This window comes from Rhinolophus ferrumequinum, chromosome 4 (assembly GCF_004115265.2).
Source record: "Rhinolophus ferrumequinum isolate MPI-CBG mRhiFer1 chromosome 4, mRhiFer1_v1.p, whole genome shotgun sequence".
Taxonomy (NCBI): Eukaryota; Metazoa; Chordata; class Mammalia; order Chiroptera; family Rhinolophidae; genus Rhinolophus; species Rhinolophus ferrumequinum.
Genome location: NC_046287.1, coordinates 4,217,531 through 4,239,995, shown reverse-complemented (window position 1 = coordinate 4,239,995; position 22,465 = coordinate 4,217,531). Strand labels below are relative to the sequence as shown.

Here is a 22,465-nt window from a genome sequence, read left to right as displayed (position 1 = left end):
CTTTTTAAACCATCACTAACATAGGTCACATTATTTCTCGGTCAAACACAGAAGAAAGTGCATTTGACTGTGAGAACATGCAATCTGCGTTTTCCTTCCAAGTCTGCCCTAATCTGATTGGTGCCTGCGGCAGAGGGGTCATCCTCCTCGCACCCTGCGTCCTCCCTGCGCTGCGTGTCCATGTCCAGCGGTGGCTGCAGGTGACAAGTGAAGGACACTTCAAGGAGAGAACTCATTCACGGCCCAAGAAAGCGTGTGGACACACAAGCATGTACATGGGCGTCACTCTAGTGTCGCCACCCAGGTGACCAAATGGACCGAAGTGCCTTCAGTTTCAGCCTCCGTCACTCAAGCACAGGCTTACCCATTCGTAGGCGAGAATCCAGCAGCCACGCGCAACGCCCAGCAGCACGTTCAGCGTGCGCAGGGGTTTCCCTGCCAGCACGTGAGTGGTGGTTCCGCACACTTCAGAGGCCAAGGAAAAGCCTTTCAATTTGTCCACAACCCGGATGACGATGTCCTGCTTTCTATCACATAGGGGGGAAAAAATCAAGTAAAGGTTTCCTCCATATGAACATCAAGGTGATCACATTTAAAAAAAAAGAAGAAAAAAAACTAGAAAGCTAAAATTTCACATTGATTTTGGCTACGGTCTTCCTGTCTTAATTTCTGTATTGTGTGTAACTTGCAATCTGGGGAAATAGAACAACTTCAGCTCTCAACTCCAACTGTCTATTTCACCGGCTGAGAAAAGAGGCCGAGGCTGTAAATGGCTCCGCCACGGCCGGCCCGGGGCAGCCCTGCAGCCAGCACCGGATGCCGGACCTCCTTCCCCCCGCCCGGGGCTCCTCCTGCCCCCCGCCCGGGGCTCCTCCTGCCCCCCGCCCGGGGCTCCTCCTGCCCCCCGCCCGGGGCTCCTCCTGCCCCCCGCCCGGGGCTCCTCCTGCCCCCCGCCCCGGGCTCCTCCTGCCCCCCGTCCCGGGCTCCTCCCACCACAGCACGTAATTCCGTTCTAGGTCTACTCGATCTAATCCATACGAAGTCAGGACCAAGCTCTACACTTGCATATTTTATTTGGAAAATATCACATCTACTGAGCATCAAACACACTGTTTTTCTACTAAGGGGGGGGGGGAAGGCCCTTTTCAGCAAGTCGTCAGATCAAGTCTCCGGGCAAATGTGACAGAGGCTCCTTATGTCACAAAGTTCATCGCTGTTTACCTTCTGAGAGCGTGTGGTGTATTGGTTTGATACGATTTCAAACCCACTTGTGACAAAGACAAAAAAAAAGTCATTTTTAGAAGTCAAGTTTTCTCGATCTAAGGATGACGCAGTTGTAACAGGATGTCTTTCTCTCCGCTGTCTTGGTGATGAGAAGTCAGCAGCTCAGGGGCTGGGGGCGCTGCTGGGCCGACCCGGGAGCCAGGTGGAGAAGTAGCTATGGCGGGGCAGGGGACACTGGGACTCTGGACACAGCGTCTGTGGGACCTACCGACGGTTTCCGTCTGGGAGAGGCACACCTCGCTGGCCTAAACAGCTTGAGACTGTAGTCCTGCCGTGGCCAAGGTGACACTTGGGTTGGCAGCGGTGCTAAACCGCCTAGCGGTCTCCGAAAGAGGTGGCACGGCTGCGCACGGGTCCCTGCAGCGCTAGCCCTCGGGGCAGCCAGCCTGCCGCCAGCATGAGCGCCGCGGTTCCCTTGCGACGTGCCACGGCAGCGCGGGCCTTCCTTTCTGCACTGGCAGCTGCGGGCAGCTCGTGGTTGGTTAGAGCCGCCCCCCACCCGCAGAGCCCGCTCCTATAAAAAGGTCCGTCTCCTCTAGACTTGGACTTCACTGCTTTCATCCCCCCTAGCCTGGAGCAATAGTGTCGTCAACCTGTCATCGTTTGGGAGCACCTTATTTCTTCGCTGGCTCCTTCAGAGACCTTGTCCTGTACACTATTGGCTTGTGACGTTCCAGCGGTGAGCCTGTGTTACATAAATAGCTGGCAAAGGCAGACTCCGTCTCCGAGCATGATTTTGCCACCAAAATCAAAAACGAATCCCAGCTCTTATTCTTAACTTCACTCAAAAAGTATCGGTGGGGAAAACTAATAAAAAGACAATATGGCCTACATGAGAAGTTTGATTTTCATGTCTTTAAGAAAATAACCAGCTGTTAATGTTCTTGTATTTGGGGCAAAAATATAGACTTTTAAAAATATTACAGCCGTACTCAGTATCCATTTCTGTATACTACTTAGAGTGTTCAGTATATTTCAGAAGACATTAACACAAATTGTGAGAACACCACTTTTTCACTGACTGATGTACAGTGTTTGAATTACCAATCCTTTCAGTTTCCTGCCACGGGTAGGAAAAGGGTCTTGATACAGACAGTGTGTTAAATATGTTAAATACTCTTTCTGCAGCCTATTGTTCACTGAAATGTCCCAATGTTTGGATGAAAGTCTGAAAACCTTAAAACCTACCATGGATATAAAGAAACACGGTTTTCCCCTGTAAACAGGAACTCAAAAATCTCTTACAAAGACTGTGGTGCGGTATTTTTGTTGGATGTGCTTTACTGTGTCAGATGTTTAAGGAAGACGATAAGAGCTTGCCAGGGATTTGTGAACCCTTCCACAAATGTATGCGTGGCTGCTGTAATACAGTAATACAGTTGTAGGAAGCTTCCCACCAAAGCATTTACGACTCTAAGGGAAATGTTTCAGGCAGCCATGCTCCATTTACCAAACGTGAATGATGTGAGGGTGGTGGCCACGCAAAACCACCAGGTCAGCTAGGAAGAGGAAGAGCAAAATACTGTAACTTCGCAATGCTGGCTCCACAGCTCACGGAGTCTTCATGCTAAACTGCCTACAGTCCTTTGACCACCTGTTTCATGTCCAGTGATCTTCTAGCTCAGATTTTAATTACAGACGGTGATAGTGATACAGTACAGACCTATGAATGGCCTAAAAGCACACCATTCTAGTATACGAAAGAAGGGCTAAAATTTTATATTGAGTAGGAAGTTATCAAAACAATGAGTACTTACTCAGATGGCATGCTTGTCATGACTAATGTTCTTGTTGGCTAGAGAGTTCAAAAGAGAAGGAACAAAAAACAGTCAAAAATGTAAAAAATATTTTTTTCCCATAGAAATAAACTTCAATACGTTTTTTGAAAACCTCTATCACTTAAAAATAAACATTTAAGCATATATCAAAGAAAAAAAACTTTATAGTCCTGGAAAAAAAACAGCCCAAGAGATGGAAACTCAGATAATACCCCCAATCCAATCCAAAATAATTCAGGACATGAGGTAGTAGAGGAAAACAAAAACCTTTCTCTCCGGAAGTCCGTTCTGTTAGCTAGCAGACCCGCCGATGTGTCATGCTGTGGAAGGGATTCCAGGGAAGGATGGGAGAAGAAACGCATCCTTTTGCAGGCTGAGGAGCCACTTTCCCTAAGGCTTCTGGGTACTGTACTCCTGTCTCACACAGACCTACACATAACGCTTCTGCTTCTGGTGAGTGGATAATCAAATCACTAGCACAGACAACAGGACTGCTTATTTATGTGTTTGCATCCGCTACTAATTGCAATTGTGAAGTTTTTTTTTAATTAAAATTTTAAATACTTTTTTTTACTTACATAAGAAAAGCACACTTACAACAAAAAAATTAAAGGCTTTGGAAATACTTCATTACACATATAAATTCCCCTATAATTCCACCAGCCAGATATAACTACTGTTGAATAATTTGGTATATACTCCACCAAATGTTCTTTCTATGGGAGTGTGGGTGTCTATAATTTTTGAAAGAAAATAGAAATGGACTCACATTATTCATACACTCTTGTGACTCATAAGCTGTACGTCAAATGCAAACCACCACACAGCATAACCATGAACCACTGCACGCCTGCTCGTGTCTTGAATAGTCCATGTGAATAAATGAGGAGGAACAGAAAGGCATTCAGAGGGCCCCAAGTGGACACGCCTGGTGGACGGGAAGGGGCCTGCGTGCTACATGTGCACATCTGGGAAAGGCGGACAGGGAGCATGGAGAGAGAATACGAATGAAAAAGGCATCCCAAGGACGAGCTTGGGCAGCGGCAGACGAGCGAGCTAATGATGACCGCTGCCGGCTCTTCAGTTATCCCTCCAGAAGGTCTGCTGTTCGCTCTCATCGGCTTCAGATGCACGTGAACAGCTGTAGCACAGCTCCCTGGGTTGAGCCTGGAGACAAGGCCTTTCCACGGGCGTCTCTAACCATCGAGCAAGATTCTGGCTGAAACCCAATCGTGCTCAATGGCATCCTTGAAGGAAAACTACGCAGGCCCAGGGAGGTGACCAGCCCCCAGAGAAATCCAAGGGCAGCCCATTCCATGGCATCCACTTTGTCCTGTGGAACCATCCGAAGGAAGTCAGTGGGCAGTACCCCAACTCAGGGACCGAGGGATGAAGGGAAATGGGAAAGGAGATGTTCTTCACTTCTACCCAACCCCTACAATGCTGGGCTTCTTCTCCACGACTTTGCCCCTGGATGTCTTCTGGTCTTTACCTAGACTCACTCCCTATGTGACTTCTCTCACTGCCTCGTGGCTTATGCCCCAGCCACATGCTGACAAGTCCCAATTTCCTGGCACTACTGACCTATTTCCTGACATCCACAGTGAAGTTTTCCACTGCCTACGTGATATCTCCATTCGGAAGTCTAATAAGGATCTCAAATTTAACAGGTCCAAAACGAAGATACTGCTTTAGTCAGGCACTTAGCCAAGAAAAAGAAATAAAAGACATCCAAATTGGAAAGGGAGAAGTAAAACATCCCTATTCACATGAGATGATCATAGATGCAGAAAACCCTAAACAATGCTACAAAACGGTTAGAACTAGTAAATCAATTCAGCAAAGTTACAGGTTACAAAGTCAACATGCAAAAATCAGTAGTATTTCCATTTATTAGTAATGAATCATTGGGAAAGGAAATTAAGAAACAATTTCATTTGTAATAGGATAAAAAAGAAAACAACTTAGGAATAAAGTTAATAAAGGAAACAGAAGACTTGTACTCTGGAAACAGATGGAAGAAATTAAAGGAGGACAAAATAAACAAAAAGATTCATTAGAAAACAACATTGTTAAGATGTAAATACTATCTAAAGCAGACTCAATGCAATCTCTATCAAAAACATCTGTGGAAATGAAAAAAATCCATCATTAAATTCATAACGGAATTCCAAGGGAGCCCAAATAGCTAAAACAATCTTGCAAAAGAACCACAAAGTTGGAGATCTCATAGCTCCCAAGTTCAAAACTTACTACAAAACTATAGTAATCAAAATTGTATGGAACTGGCATAAAAATAAATAATAAGAACTAAAAATCCATAAATAAAGTCTCACATCTGTCATCATTAATTTTTGACGAGGGTGTCAAAACCATTCATCAGTAAAGAATAGTCTCTTTGAAAAATGGTGCTGAAAAAACTGGGTATCCACATACAATTTCTGTATATGGCTATATACAAAAAGGAACTCAAAATGGATCAAAGATAAATTTAAGAGCTAAAGCTATAAAACTCTTAGAAGAAAATATAGGGGAAAATCTTCATGACACTGGATTTGGTAAGGGCTCCTTTAATAAGGCGTCAAAAAGCACAGGCCAAAAGGAAAAAATAAACTGGATATTATAAGATTAAAAATGTCTATGCATCAATATTTATGCATCAAAGAATGGTATCAAGAGAGTAAAAAGATAACCCACAAAATGGAGGGAAATATTTGCCAATCATATATCTGATAAGCATTTAATATCCAGAATATATAAACTCCTACTACTCAACAACAAAAAAAGTGGGGAAAAAGGAAAAATGGGCAAATTAAAAAAAAAAGGAAAAATGGACATATAGACATCTCTCCAAAGAAGAAAAACAAATGGACAATAAACAGATGAAAAGATACTCTTCACTAGTCATTAAGGAAATTTAAACCAAAACCTCAGTGAGATACCACTTCATACCTCCTAGGTTGGCTATAATGAAAAACATGGAAAATAACAAGTGTTGATGAGGTTGAGGAAAAGTTAGGGAACCTGTACATTGCTGGCGGGATGCAGCTATGGTAGAAATCAGTTTGGCGGTTCCTCAAAAAAGGTAAACACACAATTACCATATAACCAGCAAATCCTAGATATATACCCCCCAAAAAACTGAAAACAGGAACTCAGATACCTGTATGAGAATTTTCATAGCAGCTTTATTCACAATAGACAGTGGTGGGAATAACCTAAGTGTCCATCAGGAGATGAATGGATCAAATAAATCTGTGTATACATACAGTGGAGTATTATTCCTCAGCCATAAAAGTAACAGAGCTCTGCTACATACTACAACATGGAGGCCTGTTCAAAGTGACGTTGAGTGAAAAAGGCCAGACAGAACAGGACACATAACGTATGACTCTACACGTGTGAAACACCTAGAATAGGTCGATTCATAGACGGAAAGTAGACTGGAGGCTCCTAGAGGTGGGGGCAGGTGGGGAATGGGGAGTTATTGCTTAATGAGCACAGAGCTTATTTTGGAGAGAAAAACATTTGAGAAGTAGATATGGGGATGGTCGTACAACATAGAACACTGTCACTGAACTGCACATTTAAAAATGGTTAAAACGGCAAATTTTGTTTTGCACATCTCACAATAACAGAAAACAACAAACTGCCGATCTCCTCTCCCAACACAACCTACTCCTGGCACCACTTCATCTGTCAGAGGCGATTCCATTCTTGCTCAACTCAGCATTTACGACGTCGACTTCCTTTTTCCCTCACACCCCACATCCAACCCATCGACGCATCCTGTCAACTCAACCAGACAGAAAACGACCAGTTCTCGTCCACTGCACTCCTCACACCCCATCGTCTCGCATGGATTCGTACCCAGGCCCCCAAAATCGTCTACAATCCTTGAGATTTCAGATCAACACTCCACACGGAGCCAGCGTCAAACTGTGACAAAACAGGTTAGAAGACGTCGTGGGTGCTTCTCCGCACGTCACGCGGAGCCCAGGCCCGGCCCCTCTCCCTGTCTGCCCTCAGCTCCCGCACCGCCTGTCACACGTCCCCTGACCGTGACCAGCACTGGCTGTTTGTGCTGCTGGGATGCTCTTTCCTCAGACGTCCACGGGGCTCACGCCCTCATCTTTAGGTCTTGTCTCGAGTCACCCCCAGGGACAATGCGTTCAGGCTACCAGTCCCCACTGCACCCTATGACCACACCCTCTCGCCACTCCTTTCTTTTAGGCTTCTTTTTAGCATTTACCACACTATGTACCTTATTGATCTTGCTTATGTGTAGGCCAGTCCGGCATTTACAAACTGAATACAAACTCCACGAGGGCGCGAGCTTTTGTTTGCTTTTCTATTCACCCCCCCACACCCCCCAGTGCCTGGCAGACAATAAACACTCAAAACAATATTTGCTAAACACTTATTATCAAGGGATAAATACAAAATGGGAAACAAGTATGCACCCTATATAAACATGCACAGATATGTATTTCATATAATCTATTAATATCTTATCTATTAATATCCCTCAAGAAAAGAGGATTGTGACCAGGATTCCTATTAGGTCTGCAGGAGGGAAGGCATGTATAGTCAACTCAGCGGGAGGCATCACAGGACTTCTCATCCCAGGCTATGGAAGACAGAGGAACAGTTTTTACACGAACTCTAAACCCAAAATAGAAGTCTAAATGAAAAGAAAAAATATACAGAAGGAAAAAATAACAAAAAAACAATCCAAACAAAAAAGAACATCATGCTTCAATGTCCCTGACTTGCAGATATCTGACAAGGAATCTAAAAGACTGAAGGTTCGTTTACAGGGTCCCGCTACAAAAGCTAAGACACAAGTTCTCCCTAGGGCCTGATTTTAAGAAGTGCCAAGATAGATAGCACATGCTCAGATTGGTGTGACAAATGGCCCCTGGCCTGAAATTCAGTGATGAAATGAAAAGAGCGACTGTATTATTAAGAGTAACATATCTACTTATATGGTCTTATAAGTTAGCACTTGGAAAATAGACCCAGTATAATTCTCTTGGTCAATCAAGGAAGCACCTTAAACAATAACATATCCTGATATTTGCAACTTATTTGGAAATGAGTAACAAAATAGGTGGTTGATGGATGGAGAAATGGATAGATATATGATAAAGTAAACATAAGAAAGAGTTAGCTGTAGAATCAAGGCTGGAGGAGCAAAATATGAAATACTTTTTCGTAGCACAAATGATGGTGGGGAGTCTCGACGGACACCTGTGTGCTTTGTGGGGCACATGTATCCCGCAGCGCTATGTGCTTTTGGGGAGTTTACGCCTCTTATTGTCCTTGAGCTGGTTTACAACTCTGCTGGTTGCAGAAAATTGATAGTAATGCCAATAATTCTTCTCTACAGAAATGTGAAATCTGTCCAGTTCAACTGACTTTCCTCTCCCACCGGGGAAAAAGCCAGCTGTGATGTGTTAGCAAAGCCATTTCAGCACTCCTAACCGTCCATCAACTGTCTGCTCCATGTACAGAGAGGAGAAGAGAGGAAAGGAGGAGGGGAGGGAAGAAAAGGGGAGAGGAGAGGAGGGGAGTGGAAGAGAGAGGGAGAGAGGGAGAGGGAGAGGGAGGGAAAGAGAGAGAGAGAAAGAGAGAGAGAGAGAGAGAGAGAGAGAGAGAGAGAGAGAGAGAGAGAGAGAGAGAGAGAATATTTGGGAAACAGTCTAGTTAATATTGTTTTAGTAAGATCAAAGGCAGTTCAAATTAAACAAAATTATACTTGTTTTATTAGTGATAAAAGACAAACATTTAACAAATAAAACACCCTTTGAAATGGGTTTTGGTATCACTTCATAGGTAAACAGTGAAAGCACGCTTCCATAAAAGAGATTGAAATGAGATAAGCCACACGGGCCAAGACTACTGAGTGTGTCCATCAGTGCCCCGTCCAGAGGCTACCAGACTATGTTCACGGGGATCGCGAGTGTATAGAGAAGATGAAAGGAGCAAATCAAACATGACAAGACAAAGTCTGGAAAAGGCCTTCAGGTCACTTCCTGGGCTATTCTATTATCTGGAGTCCTGGCAGGTAAGTCATTTAAAGTGTCTTCAGGGAAACTCAATCTACGGACCCAAGAGATCCTGGTTTTTTAAACTAAGAAGCTCACTCACTACATTTTATTGAATACCCCCGCCACCCTTAACTTGATAAATTCTATGCTCTAAAACTGGCTTCACTGCCGAAAATTAGGGCTAAAATCTTTAACTTTCTTACACTAATCTTTGTGTAACTTAACTGATGTTACTTATGTCTTTTTCCCTTACATGAAATTTGTATTATTTAGGAGACTCTTAATATACAGGTTGCTTTTTCTGCAAAATATAACACCTTTCTAAATGTTCTCCAATCAGGCAGTAGCAGTAATGAGTAAACATCGGCATCAGTTTTGCATACGCCTCCATAGGATAAAGATTAATTTTTATGGTCAAAAAACCAAGCACGGAGAAAATGTATGTCCAAGTTAGTCATCATTAATATCCAAATTGTTTTTAAAACCGCCAGAGGTCAGCTCACTCATTGAGATGTTTTACCTGGCAGACTTGGTATCTAAAACCAAAACTCCCACTTGATCCACCCACTCATCTCTTGGCTCTGAACTTGGAGAGGGTCTAGAAGCCGTGAAGCTGTGAGAGCAACAAGGGCGCTGCTGTCCCCTGAATGTCTGTCCCCCAAAACTCATGTTGACACGTACCCCCCAGAGTGACGGAATGAGGAGGCAGGCCTCTGGGAGGTGACGAGGTCATGATGGTGGGGCCCCAAGTGGGATCTGTGTCCTGACGATGGAGAGCGCAGGGCTCCCTTCCCGTCCACCACGTGAGGACACAGGAGAACCGGGAAGCGGCCCTCACCCGACAGCAGGTCTGCCGGGGCCTTGTTCTTGGACTTGCAGCCTCCAGACTGTGAGAAACCCAAGTCTGCTGTTCATACCCCCCAGTCTCTGGTCTTCTGTGAGAGCAGCCCAGAGGGACTGCAACACTGAGCGCCAGGTCTCTTTTTTCTAGAACCCACTTTCCACTCAATGAAATTGGGTTCCATGGGGTGGGGCCAGGGCAAGGCAAGTCAATGACAGCCCAGAACAGTGAGCTTTCCAGAAGAGAAGGCGGTGCTTTAAGAGTGGAGTGTGTCAGAAGGCCACCTTGGAGGGGCTCTCACTGGCTAAATCTGGGGCGATCGGAGCATGTCCCTCCCCAAACAGATGACAGTCATGAATTATAACCCCCAGTAACATAATCTACGAGTGTGCACAGTGCATGGTGGGAGAGGAGACGCCACAGAGAGGAACGGCAGGGGCTGGGGGCGGGGGGCTGGCCGAGCCCACACGTCCAGCGCTGAGAGCAGAGATGTCACTGGGCAAACACTGGCTTCTGAGCTAGAACCCTTCGGTGTGACACTTGCTCAAACAGCTGAAGCTCCTGCAGAAGGCAGAAGCTCCTTTCACTATCCACTCTGAATTCAACTCTATACTTACGAAGTCTGGCCCTTAGGAAACAAACGGGCTGAATTTGGGGGACATGTGCAAATCCATGGGATTTCCAGGGTAGTGCTATCATTGTGGGAAACAGACACGCGGCTCTATCCTGTACGCCCTCCAGGGTCACCCCACAAATCACAATCCTTCTCAGTGGCTTCTCACTCCCAGTTTCCTATCCGTCATCCCTCCTTTTTGTTAAAACTTCACCTGAGGAAATGAACACAGTGAAAAATACCAAAAACGAAAAAACGAAAAAAGCCGCCACCTGATCAATGCTGAGAAAGATTTTAGAGCCTTTTTTAAATGAACAGAATTTGGTAACTAGTGAATTATTTCAAAATAAAAAGAAGACATTTCTGCAGAAAAATAAAACAGCCTAACTTCAAAAATAAAAATTTAAATAAAAAAAAAGGTTTTCCAAATTGAAATTGAATCTCTGATTGTGTCGACCAGAATAACTGCTCCAGACCAAGCTGCTCTGGTTTGACAGCCACTGTGTATTATATGATTTTCTTACATAGACTCGCCGTTGATATAGTAACTAAACCTTAACTCATATCCAAAAGCCACACAAGTATGTGCCAAAATCTATTTGAAAGGCCTCATATTTTATTTTTTTAACAAAGCCTATAATGCTGCCTCACTGATTTTGACTTGTGGTTTTATCTGTCACTCTTCTATTTAACCTCTTTCCTTCTGAATATGATGTTTTTTATTTTTATTTTTTCAAAGCGACTAAAGTATCCTGATTTAATATCCAATCATTTACATTCCTAAATATTATCTGGAAAGCAATAACCTTCATCATGAATAAAGATAGTTGGACAGACTGAAAGGAAGTCGAGGTAACTCCTACTGGAAAGGAGACTGTCGCCTCTCCAGAGAAGACACGTTAAAACCTGCGTGGGAAAACCACCCACGTTTCAAGTGCAATCCAGCCTTTTGGACAAACGTATACAGCTATGCATTTCTGTGCACATATGTTCTGTCACATCCCAGGAACATAACCAATGAAGCCACTTGTCCCCTTTTCAGACTTGTCTCTGAAGTCAGTGGAAATAAGCCGTAAGGGTTGCAGCCCTCCCCCACCCGCACCCCCGCCCTTCTCTTTGGATGGGCTTTTGGCCTCATCCTCAGGCGACAGTTCCAGGACACACATCCAGCCATAACAAAGCTCTGAGGAGTAGGAGAGCTGGCTTCCCAGGGCTATCTGAGTGAGAGAACACTTTTCCAGAAACCTCCCAGTATGACTTCCCTTCACATCTTATTGGGTAGAAGTGAGTCATATTCCCAAACTAATTACTGGGAAGAGGAACAGAATGGCCATGATTGGCTTGGACGAATGGTCTGAGGACAGAGTGGATTGGGGGGGCAGTGGCGGGAGGCAGGGGCAGTAACACTTACGCATGCCTGGCTCCCTGGCACGGTGGCGGCTCAGTGAGAGTAAGTCTTTCCATCAGGGAGGCCCTGGATCCTGCATCTTTACTTATCTACAGCTCCCTGCTTCCCCCGCCGCCCAGGATCCGTTTGGCTGCGTTTTTTTTAACATAAGGGGTCAGGTCTGCTACTTCAGCGAGTTATTATTTTGTTTGAGTTTCTGCATGTCTGAAAGAGATTAATTGGATATTGCTAAAGCAAGGTACCATGGTTTACGGCCATTCGGCTGACAAGCCCCCAAGCGGCAGAGTGAACGCACTAGACCTTAGGAACGGGCCACTCGCTCTATGGGTGCCCGTGCCTCGAAAGCCCCCAGCAGGGTTCTCCCGAGTTCTGCTCTGTGCCTCATGGACACGCCCGCTGGCAAAGCCCCACCGTGGCCTCCACCTTCACGACCACAGAGGGCACCCGAGAATGTGACACAGGGGATCCTGACTGGCCCTCGTTTCCATCAGCTCCAGTCCAAAACACAGCCGACGATTTCCAAAGCACACATCACATAGCACACTCAAAACCAGTCCTTCTGCACTGAACACAGAAAACACATGAAAAAACAGTGGCACTCTAAGATTCTTTCTTCATGTTTTCTGTATAAATATTTTTTTCTCACACATAACAGGAGAAAAACAACATGCAAGTAGAGCCTAAAGCAACTGTTGTGCCACTGAAAGGCAGCTGGCCTTCAGATGGCTTCACAAAGTAACATCTGCTGGAGGACTCAACACCTGTCATAACGAGCACATCCCCACCAAGGCCCACTCTGGGGACACTCTGCCAAAAGGGATTATCAAAGCAATGACAGGTCATTTAGACACCTGTGTCAGAAACCAAGGGCACCTTCAATCTCTGTCAGCTCATCTATCAAATCACGTGCACCCAAAGCCCCGACACAGGAGACAGGCCCTGTCCACTGCGTGAGCAGGTCTGGCCCATGGGAAATTATTTATGTGGATGCTTATAAAGGGTGTCATCCTGAAGGAAGTGTGGCAATTCCCCTAAGCCAGTCATAACAACAGACTCACGCTGAATTGTAAAGAAACAAAATAAATATCACCTGTCATTTGGATGAGTCACTGCTATTTCAACTTGAAAATTAAACTTAAAAACAAAACAGCCAACAAGATGAAATGCTTCTAGCCAAGTACACTATCTAATGGCACATAGCCAAAGTCCTGGAATTACTGCAAACTGTAAAACCACATCCGTAAAATATTAGGGTCCCCAGTAGATCACGGAGGTAACTCATTCAGGGACTTGTTAGAAACTCTCTCTGTATTAAACGAAAAGTGGCTCAAATGCTGTATTTTCTTTGTTCCAGAAGACTTCCACCTCCCTCCAGCTCTCTTCTTTCGAGCCCCTCAACAGCCTAAGTTGTGCCTGTGTTAGGCCTCGAGTCCTCGCCTCCCAGCCAGTATTTCTTCTCTTCCCACCAATCATACCCTTCTATCTTCTCTCCACCACAAGTTTCCTTCTTTGGAGAAGCCAGACCCAAATGAGCTGTAATTCCCAATCTAGTGCCCCCACAATACAGGCCTGATCAGAGCTCCCTGAGACGCCCTTCCTCCCAGCACCTCCGTGTGATGCAAAACAGAAAACTAAAGCTACAAAGAAGTCCTAGGCTCGAGGAATGAGAGCTCTTAGCAGTAACAATTAGCACACGAGGTACAGCATACACAGGCCTTTTGATAGACCTCGGTTCTTTTCTGAGGGCTCTAACGGTATCAGGGAACAGGAAAGTATTTGTCAGGAACTCTGAGGAAGCCAATCACCAAAGCAGGGACCACTGACTCCAAAACCTCCTGCCTCCTGGGTGAGGTGACAGGGGATCATTTCATGCCTGAAGAGATGTGCTTCCATCCAAGCCCGAGGACAGAGGCTCTCACTCGGGAGGATGACGAGCACTTCCGAAGCATGTGGGAAACTTTTCAAAACTATGCCCCAACTCTCCCTCCTGCTACGGCCAGTGATCCAGTTTTGGCCAAGCATAACCATGGTCAATAAATCCAGTAGGAGACATAGTCTGGACCATCCTGGAACTTTGAGGGCCATTTTCACTACAGACACATGGCAGTCTCTGCGGGGTAGGGTAGCAGGCCGTCAGAGTGGCAGAGAACCAGTCTCCTTGGAGCTGCAGCTGCAAATAAAGGACACTCAATATTTGGACATAATTTTCACCCGTCTGGTGCTAGAAAAAAAAAGTTAGCCAGATTGACTACCTCTGTATGTCTGGTGTCACCCTCAACTCTTTGCATGCTTCTTCTCACTTACTTGGCACAAACCCTTTGAGCTTGGCATGGTTATTATGCCTGTTTTACAAATGAGGAAGCAGAGGCATAGAAATATTAAGGAACTTGCTCAACATGTATAATCAGCACGTAGCATTGCTGGGATTTGAACACAGGCAGTCTGGCTTATGTGGCAATGCTTTCAAGAATAACGCTCTTTATTGAAAAACCTTTTTTCTTTCACTGACACAAGACCATTTCACCACTTTAGGAAGAATGTTAAAGAAAGAAATGAGATATAATATGATGATTATGACATTATCACGTGGTGGTTAAAAGGCACAACAAATGGCATAACATGTTCATGCAAAAAGCAGAAGGGAAATTCGTTCATCCCTTATTTACTCAGCAAATATTTACTAAACACTGATTGTGTGTGGTACTGTATTGTGCTGAGTATTACAAGGTGAACTGTACACAGTCCATGTCCTAAAGGGCTCATATCCTATAAAAATGTGAGAACAAGCAACTGCTGGAACATACAGTAAGCTGGTAATCATCGTTTGTTTTCTACACTATTTAAGAAAGTTGTAGAAGTGGGATTCATTCCTGCTATGCAAGGTTGGTTCAATATCCAAAAACCAATGAATGTGATATACCACATAAACAAAGTGAAGGATAAAAATCATATGATCATTTCAATAGATGCAGAAAAAGCATTTGAAAAAAATCCAGCATCCATTTATGATAAAAACTCTTGGCAAAGTGGGAATAGAAGGAACACACCTCAACATAATAAAGTCCATATATGATAAACCCACAGCTAACATCATACTCAATGGGGAAAAGCTAAAAGCATTCTCCTTAAGATCAGGAACAAGATAAGGATGCCCACTTTCTCCACTTCTATTCAACATAGTACTGGAAGTTCTAGCCACAGCAATCAGACAAGAAAAAGAAATAAAAGGCATCCAAACTGGAAAAAAAAAGAAGTGAAAATGTCATTATTTGCAGATATGATACTATGTGCAAAAGAAAGAACCCTGAAAAGAGTCTATCAAAAACTATTCAAACTGATAAATGAATTCAGTAAAGCAGCATGACACACAATTAATATTCAGAAATCGGTTGCATTTAAAACACTAATAATGAACTATTGGAAAGAGAAATTAAGAAAACAGTCCCATTTACACTTGCTTCAAAAAAATAAAATACCTAGGAGTAAATTTAACCAAGAAGGGAAGAGACCTGTACTCGGATAATTATAAGACTTTGAAGAACTTGAAGACTATTGAAATAAATGGAAGCATATACCATGTTCATGGATAGAAAGAATTAACATGGTTAAAATGTCCATATTACCCAAGGCAATTTATAAATTCAATGCCATCCCTATGAAAATACCAATGATAGTTCTCAGAGAACTAGAACAAATAATCCTAAAATTTATATGGAGCCGCAAAAGACCACAAATAGCCAAAGCAATCTTGAGAAAGAAGTACAAAGTTGGAGGCATCACACTACGTGATATCAAAGTATACTATAAGGCTATCATAATCAAAACAGCACGGTACTGGCATGAAAAAAGACCCATAAATCAATGGAACAGAATAGAGAGCCCAGAAATAAACCCACACCTACATGGTCAATTAATCTATGAAAAAGAAGATATGGTACACATATACAATGGAATATTACTTGGCTATAAAAAAGAATGAAACCTTACTATTTGTGACAACATGGATGGACCTTGGGGATATTACACTAACTGAAATAAGTCAGACAGAGAAGGACAAATATCATATGACCTCATTTATATGTGAAGTCTGAAAAATAAATAAATAAAAGTAAATGAACAGACAAAATAGAAACAGAGTCATTGATGCAGAGAACAAACTGATGGTTTCCAGATGACAGGGGGCTTGGGGCCTGGGTGAAAAAGGTGAAGGGATTAAGAAGCACAAATTGGTAGTGACAGAATAGTCATGGGATGCAAAAATACAGCCTAGGGAATATAGTTAATACTGCGGTAATAACTATATATGGTGTCAGGTGGGTACTAGACTTACCAGGGGGATCACTTCCTAAGTTATGTAAATGGGTAACCACTATGTTGTACACATGAATCTAATATAATATCGAATGTCAACGGTAATTGAAAAACAAAAACCAATAAAGAACTTGTAGAAATTTAAGCATTTGATCTGGTGCGTAGCATCTTTTCTCTCTTTCTTTTTTAAACCACTAGTATAAAGTATTTGGCCCTTCATTTCTCTCTAAGCTTCCAAGCTTATGAAAGCCAGCTGTAAACATTTCTGTGCTTTGACCCACAGCTCGCCCTCTCATGGGACAATCTTGCTTGGCAGAGATGGCTTCAAAATTCGAAAACAGCCACTTATGAAAAGCCATCCAGTAGATGATTTACCTTAAAAGTATTTTTGCTGAAGATTATAATATTTTGAACAACAAGAAAAAGTGAATAAACAAGAACACTTTGGAGAAAAACAAATTTCATAGTTTTTTCACCATAGTACTAGCATTAATCTTATATTTATCTCCTACAGACTCTATGTCTGACAATATTAAATGAGCAACAAAAAAAATAGGTTAAGATTTGTCATAGCATTTCCTATTTCTTCCCAAAAATATGGAAAAAAATATCTTTTCTTGTCAATGACCTACATATAAGCTAAGATTATGATGTAATAAAATTGCTTAACTGAATTTTTCAAGATAAAATGTTCAGCAAACTTATAAACATATTATTTAAAGTAATAACGTTAAAAAATACAGTTTCCCACTAATTTACAAAGTGACTTTTCCCACTGAAAGTGGGTACTGCACCAAAAAACCTCCAATGGAAGTACTACTCTGAGAGTCTATAATTCTTTATTGAGTTACATTTGTTTTCAGTCGTTAGGAGATGTGTCTTGTACAGTCAGTGACTTGAATGTTCATCTTAGAAATCCTTCCTGTTATTTGGTGTCATTGCTCTTTCTTCAGAGAAGGATTTACCCTGTCTCTACTTTCAAATGGCCATGAAAATTCACCCATTATTTCCAGGAATGGTAGACTAAGTAGTTCAGAAAAAGCTCCCCACTGTGAATAATTAGTCAAGCTGGACATGATACAAAGGAAAAAGCAAACACCAGCTATGTGAAGACACTGAGGAGCTGATAAGACAGGGAATTACGGAAGGAGACAAACTGTCATAGGTGGGCCGGCATCTGAGCCCGGTGGTCCCTCCTGGGGAGAGGTGGCCTCCCAGAATGAGAGGCCCAACGTCAAATCAGCTGAGTTCCTATGAGGAAGCTACCTCAAAAATAACCCGGCATATTAGAGGAACATATGACTGAAAACTAAGAGAAACAATAGATAATAAATGACTGCGTAAAAATCCAAATAGGATTATGAGAGCTGAAAAATACAGTAGGTAACGTTTAAACTCAGTACATATGTTTATCATCATCACAATGGATGTATAAGGAAAGAAAGGTGGAAGGGACACAAAACCAATAGAAAATACCCAGAATAAAGTAAGGAGATACACAGAGAAGCCAGGGGGCATGGGATCTAGCACCAAAGGGAACAGGCAACCCAATGCCCAGAAGTGGAGGGCGGAGGAAGGAGAATTCTCCAAAGCAGATCAAGGACCTCAAGTCCTGTGACCCTGTAGCAAGCGAACAACAAAACAACACCCGGGCACCACCACCGCAGCACAAGGACAGCACACCTACATAAGGGCCCGCCTAGGCTGACTGGAGCATCTCTTTCTGGGTGCAGCTGCATCCATTCCCAGGCCGCACCCTCTACCAAGACTGCCAGGGGCTGCCGGCTTTCCCCACCATGCACCGTCACAGGACACGCGTCCAGGACTACCAGCTCTCATCAGGCTGCTCCAAGGGCTTCCCAGACAGGGCACCACTGTGTGCGCTACTTCAAGTTTAACATTCAAAACAAGATCATTAGGGTCATGAAGCACGGGTGTCAAACCAACGTCTTAACTATAGAAACAGCATGGAAGCTCGCTCCCACGTGAAAACACAAAAACACAGACCCTGTACTCTCATGGCAATGTCCCCCCCATTTATGTGCTTTACGCTGATGAAAGACATTTCCTGTAAACTTGCCTTTTCTCGACATTTAAATTCAATCACAAGATATTTTTTAGGAAATAGCAACAATCTTTGTGCTTGATGGACTCTATCTATCTATCTATCTATCTATCTATCTATCTATCTATCTATCTTTTATATACTTATACATAAAAGCCTGACTATGTTAAGAAGTCTCAAACTTCACTTTAGCACTGGAGGCCTTGAAATCTAACAAGGAACAAAAACAAGCAGGTAAGACCTCGGTTTCAGTGGGGATAACGGGTAGTGACTGAGATAGCATCCTAACCTGCCAGACAAACATTGTACTTGCAGGTTCCAGGTCAGAAACTTGCATCTAACTCCTCACTACGACCCTACAGCTCCACAGGACACGTGTAATACGGCAACTAAGGTTCGTGCTTTGTGGACACACTACAACACAGGCTAGCAATGTAAACTCCTCCCCCACCCCCACATACTGTGGTCTCAAAGTGCTGGAAACGGCATCTTTAAAACCTAAAACTGCATTTTAAGACCTGTCTGTCGTTCTTCGTTTGAACCTGCACAATGACAGGCCATGACCATTCATGTCTCTGGATTTGCACTTCTAAAACACTTAATCCATAAGCAAACAAAGAGGATTTTAAGCTTTTGTCTTAGTTTCAAGAGTCCAAACAATGAAATTGGTTTGTATGAAAAGTGTTTAGAAACAAAAAAACTTCTTCCAGGATAAATTATTCATTTAAACTAAACAAAGCGCCTAAGGCACAAAAGTGGTTTCCAAACTGCTTCACATTAACCACCTCATGAATTTTTACAAATCCTGGTGCCCCGGGTAACCCCACAGTAACGACCTGAGTGCCTGGGGGTATGGGCCCGGCACCCCTGCAACATACACGTCCCGGGTGATTGCAAAGTACACCAAAGCTGCGAACCACGGCCCGAAGTCTTGAGAGGTTCTGGATCCATCTGAGAAAAGGCTGTGTGCTGACGAGGATGAGAAGCGGGTCAGGAAGTGTCATGTGAAAGACGGGAGATCAGCTTCTCATCCCTTCTGCTCTTCTCAGGAGTGGAGGGAACCTAAGGTTATTCTCCCGAGTGCGGGTTTCCGCCCTGTAAAGGACGGGAGTGTACTGGAGAGGAGGCTTCCAGCACCTGGTGGGCAGCTCACTGCTAGGACCTACGCAGCCAGGGAAATGCACCCCAGAGGGTCTCAGGTAGGACCAGAGACTGCACATTTGAAGTCCCCAGGCGATTCTGTCATCAAGAACCGAAGTCAGCAATCCTTCCATCACTAGTACTCCAGTATTCTAACTGAGGAGGGCAGAAGGCTTTCTACTGCATTTTAAAGACTTCCAACACAAGAGTTAAAATAAATTTGAGCAAGTTACGTAATTTATTAAACTGCTGTTTGTTCCTGAGTGTGTCAGTTGAAGGAAGATAGGTGTGTATTGAGGTATATATAAATTTGTACTTTTATATTACTTTCCTTTTTGACCATTTATATGTTATTAATATTCCTAACGGTACACCTTACAGCATACAACTGTGCAGCACATGTCATGACACACAGAACAGTGTGGGACAGAAGTCAAACAGGTACTGTTCTCTCATTTCACGTGCCCTCCGAGGCGGGATGCGTCCCCCCCAGGATGCATGTCTCTCACTCAGTCACGTGCCCTCCGAGGCGGGATGTGTCCCCCCCCCCCCCCGGATGCATGTCTCTCCCTCAGTGTTCCTTGACAGACCCAGTTCATCAGCTAAAGGTTACCATCAGGGAGACGCCACACAGGGTCAAATGTTCGAAATGTTAACTTCCCTAGTGGGCAAATGAGGACGTTAAACCGCATGCTTTGTGTTCAGACAGGGTGGAGTGTTTTTATGGTAACAAGTAACTCGGCATGTTTTACTGGGCATTTTCTCTCCAAAATGCAGGCGTAATACCGAGTACTGGGACGACAGAGAAGAGGAGGTGCAACTTCTCCCCTGAGAAGAGACCGTAGGCGGCAGAAGGGAGGTACACAGCATCAGAGCGTGGCCCCGCTGCACCAGGAGATACAGACGGCCTGGTCTACATGAACACACACACAGCAGTGATGCTTAATAAACAGGGGCAGAACGAATGTCAGAAAGGTTTTTCCTTCGTGTTTTCCAAAGGAAAAAGGTTAAGTGACTGCAGCAATTAGCAAGAAGACTGGGACACAGGAACAAAACATAAACACAGCCACAGAGTCACCAGCTTTCCGCAAAGGCAGCATCCCTGGGGAGGTCCAGAAAGTGGGAACAGACTCCGTCCGGGACAGTCGCTGCAATCAGCACAGGAAGCCAGATGCCTGGGGTCCCTGCACTAGGGGACCTGGAGAGTCTCTCTCCTCACAATCTGTTGTTTCTCCTGAAATGTGGTTCCTTTCCATTTTTTTTTTGCTCCATTTTTTTTTTCTGAGACAAACCAGAAAGCATCCATAAAGAAACCTGAGTTCCTATAACTTACGACTTTCACGAAATCGGGGTCATTTTAAGCCTGTTTTAACCACTGTCAACAGGGAGGAAGGTGTCACGTTTCTCTTCCCAGGTAGAGCCAGCCGCTCACCTGTTTGGCCGATAGACCAGGAGCTGGACGTCCCAGTGTAAACTGTTTGCTGTCATTGCTTTTCTGTCCTGTGTAACTTGTTTATCAGTAGTTTCCCTATCGTTTGGAATTCACGTTCCACTACACTATACTTTCCTGGCCTCATAAAAATGAGGCATGAGACAATGAGTGGCTCATTTCAAATTTAGGGAAAAGGATTAGATGCTGAATAATCAACAAATTTAAAACCCTCCTTATACTTATTCACCTAAGCCCACAGTGTGATGGGAGCGCTGAGTGGTCTGAGAGCGAGCTGGGGTCTAACGCTGAAGCCCAGACATTCAGGAACCCCGAGCGTTGGTGTAAAAACCTCTCACTCAGATGGCTTGAGCTCAAGCCTGATTCGCTCACCACGAAAGACGTTTGGGTCTTTCGCCTCCTACCTACTGAATGTTTATTCAGATGGTACAACTGCTGGCACCACCCATGTTCTCTGCTCCAGAGAAGCTGTCAGCTTCGTCACCAGCAAGAAACACAGTGGAGAAAGCTTGTTCCATCAGCAGTAACTCTCTGTCCTGACCAACGCGCTCAGTTTTATTGTCAGTGTTGCAATATCTACCCATAATTATTTGTTTTAACTAAAATACAAGTTGGATGGACTAGTTATGTTCTACAAACGCAGAGCAGGACAAACTATGATGTGGCAGCTTCGGAAAGATTAAAATAATATTTTCGCACACTGACCTTGTGGCCTTGGCTTCTCCTCTCTGATTCCTCGTGAGATCCGATGAGGTCCCTGCAGCCTTCCCATGAACCTTCTACACCACCACGCCGGCCTGGTCCATTTTTAACACCTAAAACCCAAGGGCACTGAAGGTTAGTTATAGCTTTACAAGGACCCCATATTAATGCAATTGAAGCAAAGTAAAAATCTGAAGATTGATTTCTTTGTGCATACTGGTAATGTGAAAGTATGTTCCTTTTAAGGAAACATGGCAGACTTCGTGCGCTCTGAGTTCTATCTGGTACGTTCTGTTTATTCCACTCCGATATTCCAAGCAGTTCACTTCACTCAAGGGTCAGAAATAACTGTTCCTGTCAGGTGACAGGTACTAGTTTTACAGAATCCCTTTTGTCCTTTTGATAATGCAAATGGATGCGTGTATCTCATGCACTATTCGAACTCCCAATTCTTAGAATTTCACATAATGATCAAAACCCAGCTCTACAGAGAAGGAAGTTCTATATTACAGGGAAGACATAATCTGAACTGTGGGGTAAGTCTGAGTTATTCTAGAAAACAGTCTTCAGTGCAAAGCTTCAGGTTTCACTGATTTTGCGCCCTATAAATGCCCACCTTTGACCAGAGTCTTGCCATGAAGATGCACAAGGAAAAAGATACTCACCAAATGGCATGTGGTTTCATTAGATGCTAAACGTTGTACAAACCCTAAGTAACTACAGTGAAGCGTGAAATGTTTACTTTAAACTGACCCACCTAGTCCTACAAGTTTACATGGTGCTGCCTTAGTCTCACTCTTCCCTCCCAAAATAGTTTGCC

General features: G+C 43.8%; 1 protein-coding gene across 6 annotated transcripts in view; it reads right to left on the bottom strand.

Annotated features, from left to right (window-relative positions):
- MCPH1 (microcephalin 1) overlaps nucleotides 1-22,465 on the bottom strand; it is a 262,924-nt gene that overhangs the window by 189,821 nt on the left and 50,638 nt on the right. For all 6 annotated transcript variants that reach the window (XM_033104480.1, XM_033104482.1, XM_033104481.1 and 3 more), the window contains exons 10-12: nucleotides 21,649-21,758; nucleotides 3,042-3,079; nucleotides 365-527 (exon numbers count right to left, since the gene is read on the bottom strand). In XM_033104480.1, coding sequence (XP_032960371.1) covers nucleotides 365-527; nucleotides 3,042-3,079; nucleotides 21,649-21,758 — 311 coding nt within the window. The remainder of the gene's footprint in view (nucleotides 1-364; nucleotides 528-3,041; nucleotides 3,080-21,648; nucleotides 21,759-22,465) is intronic.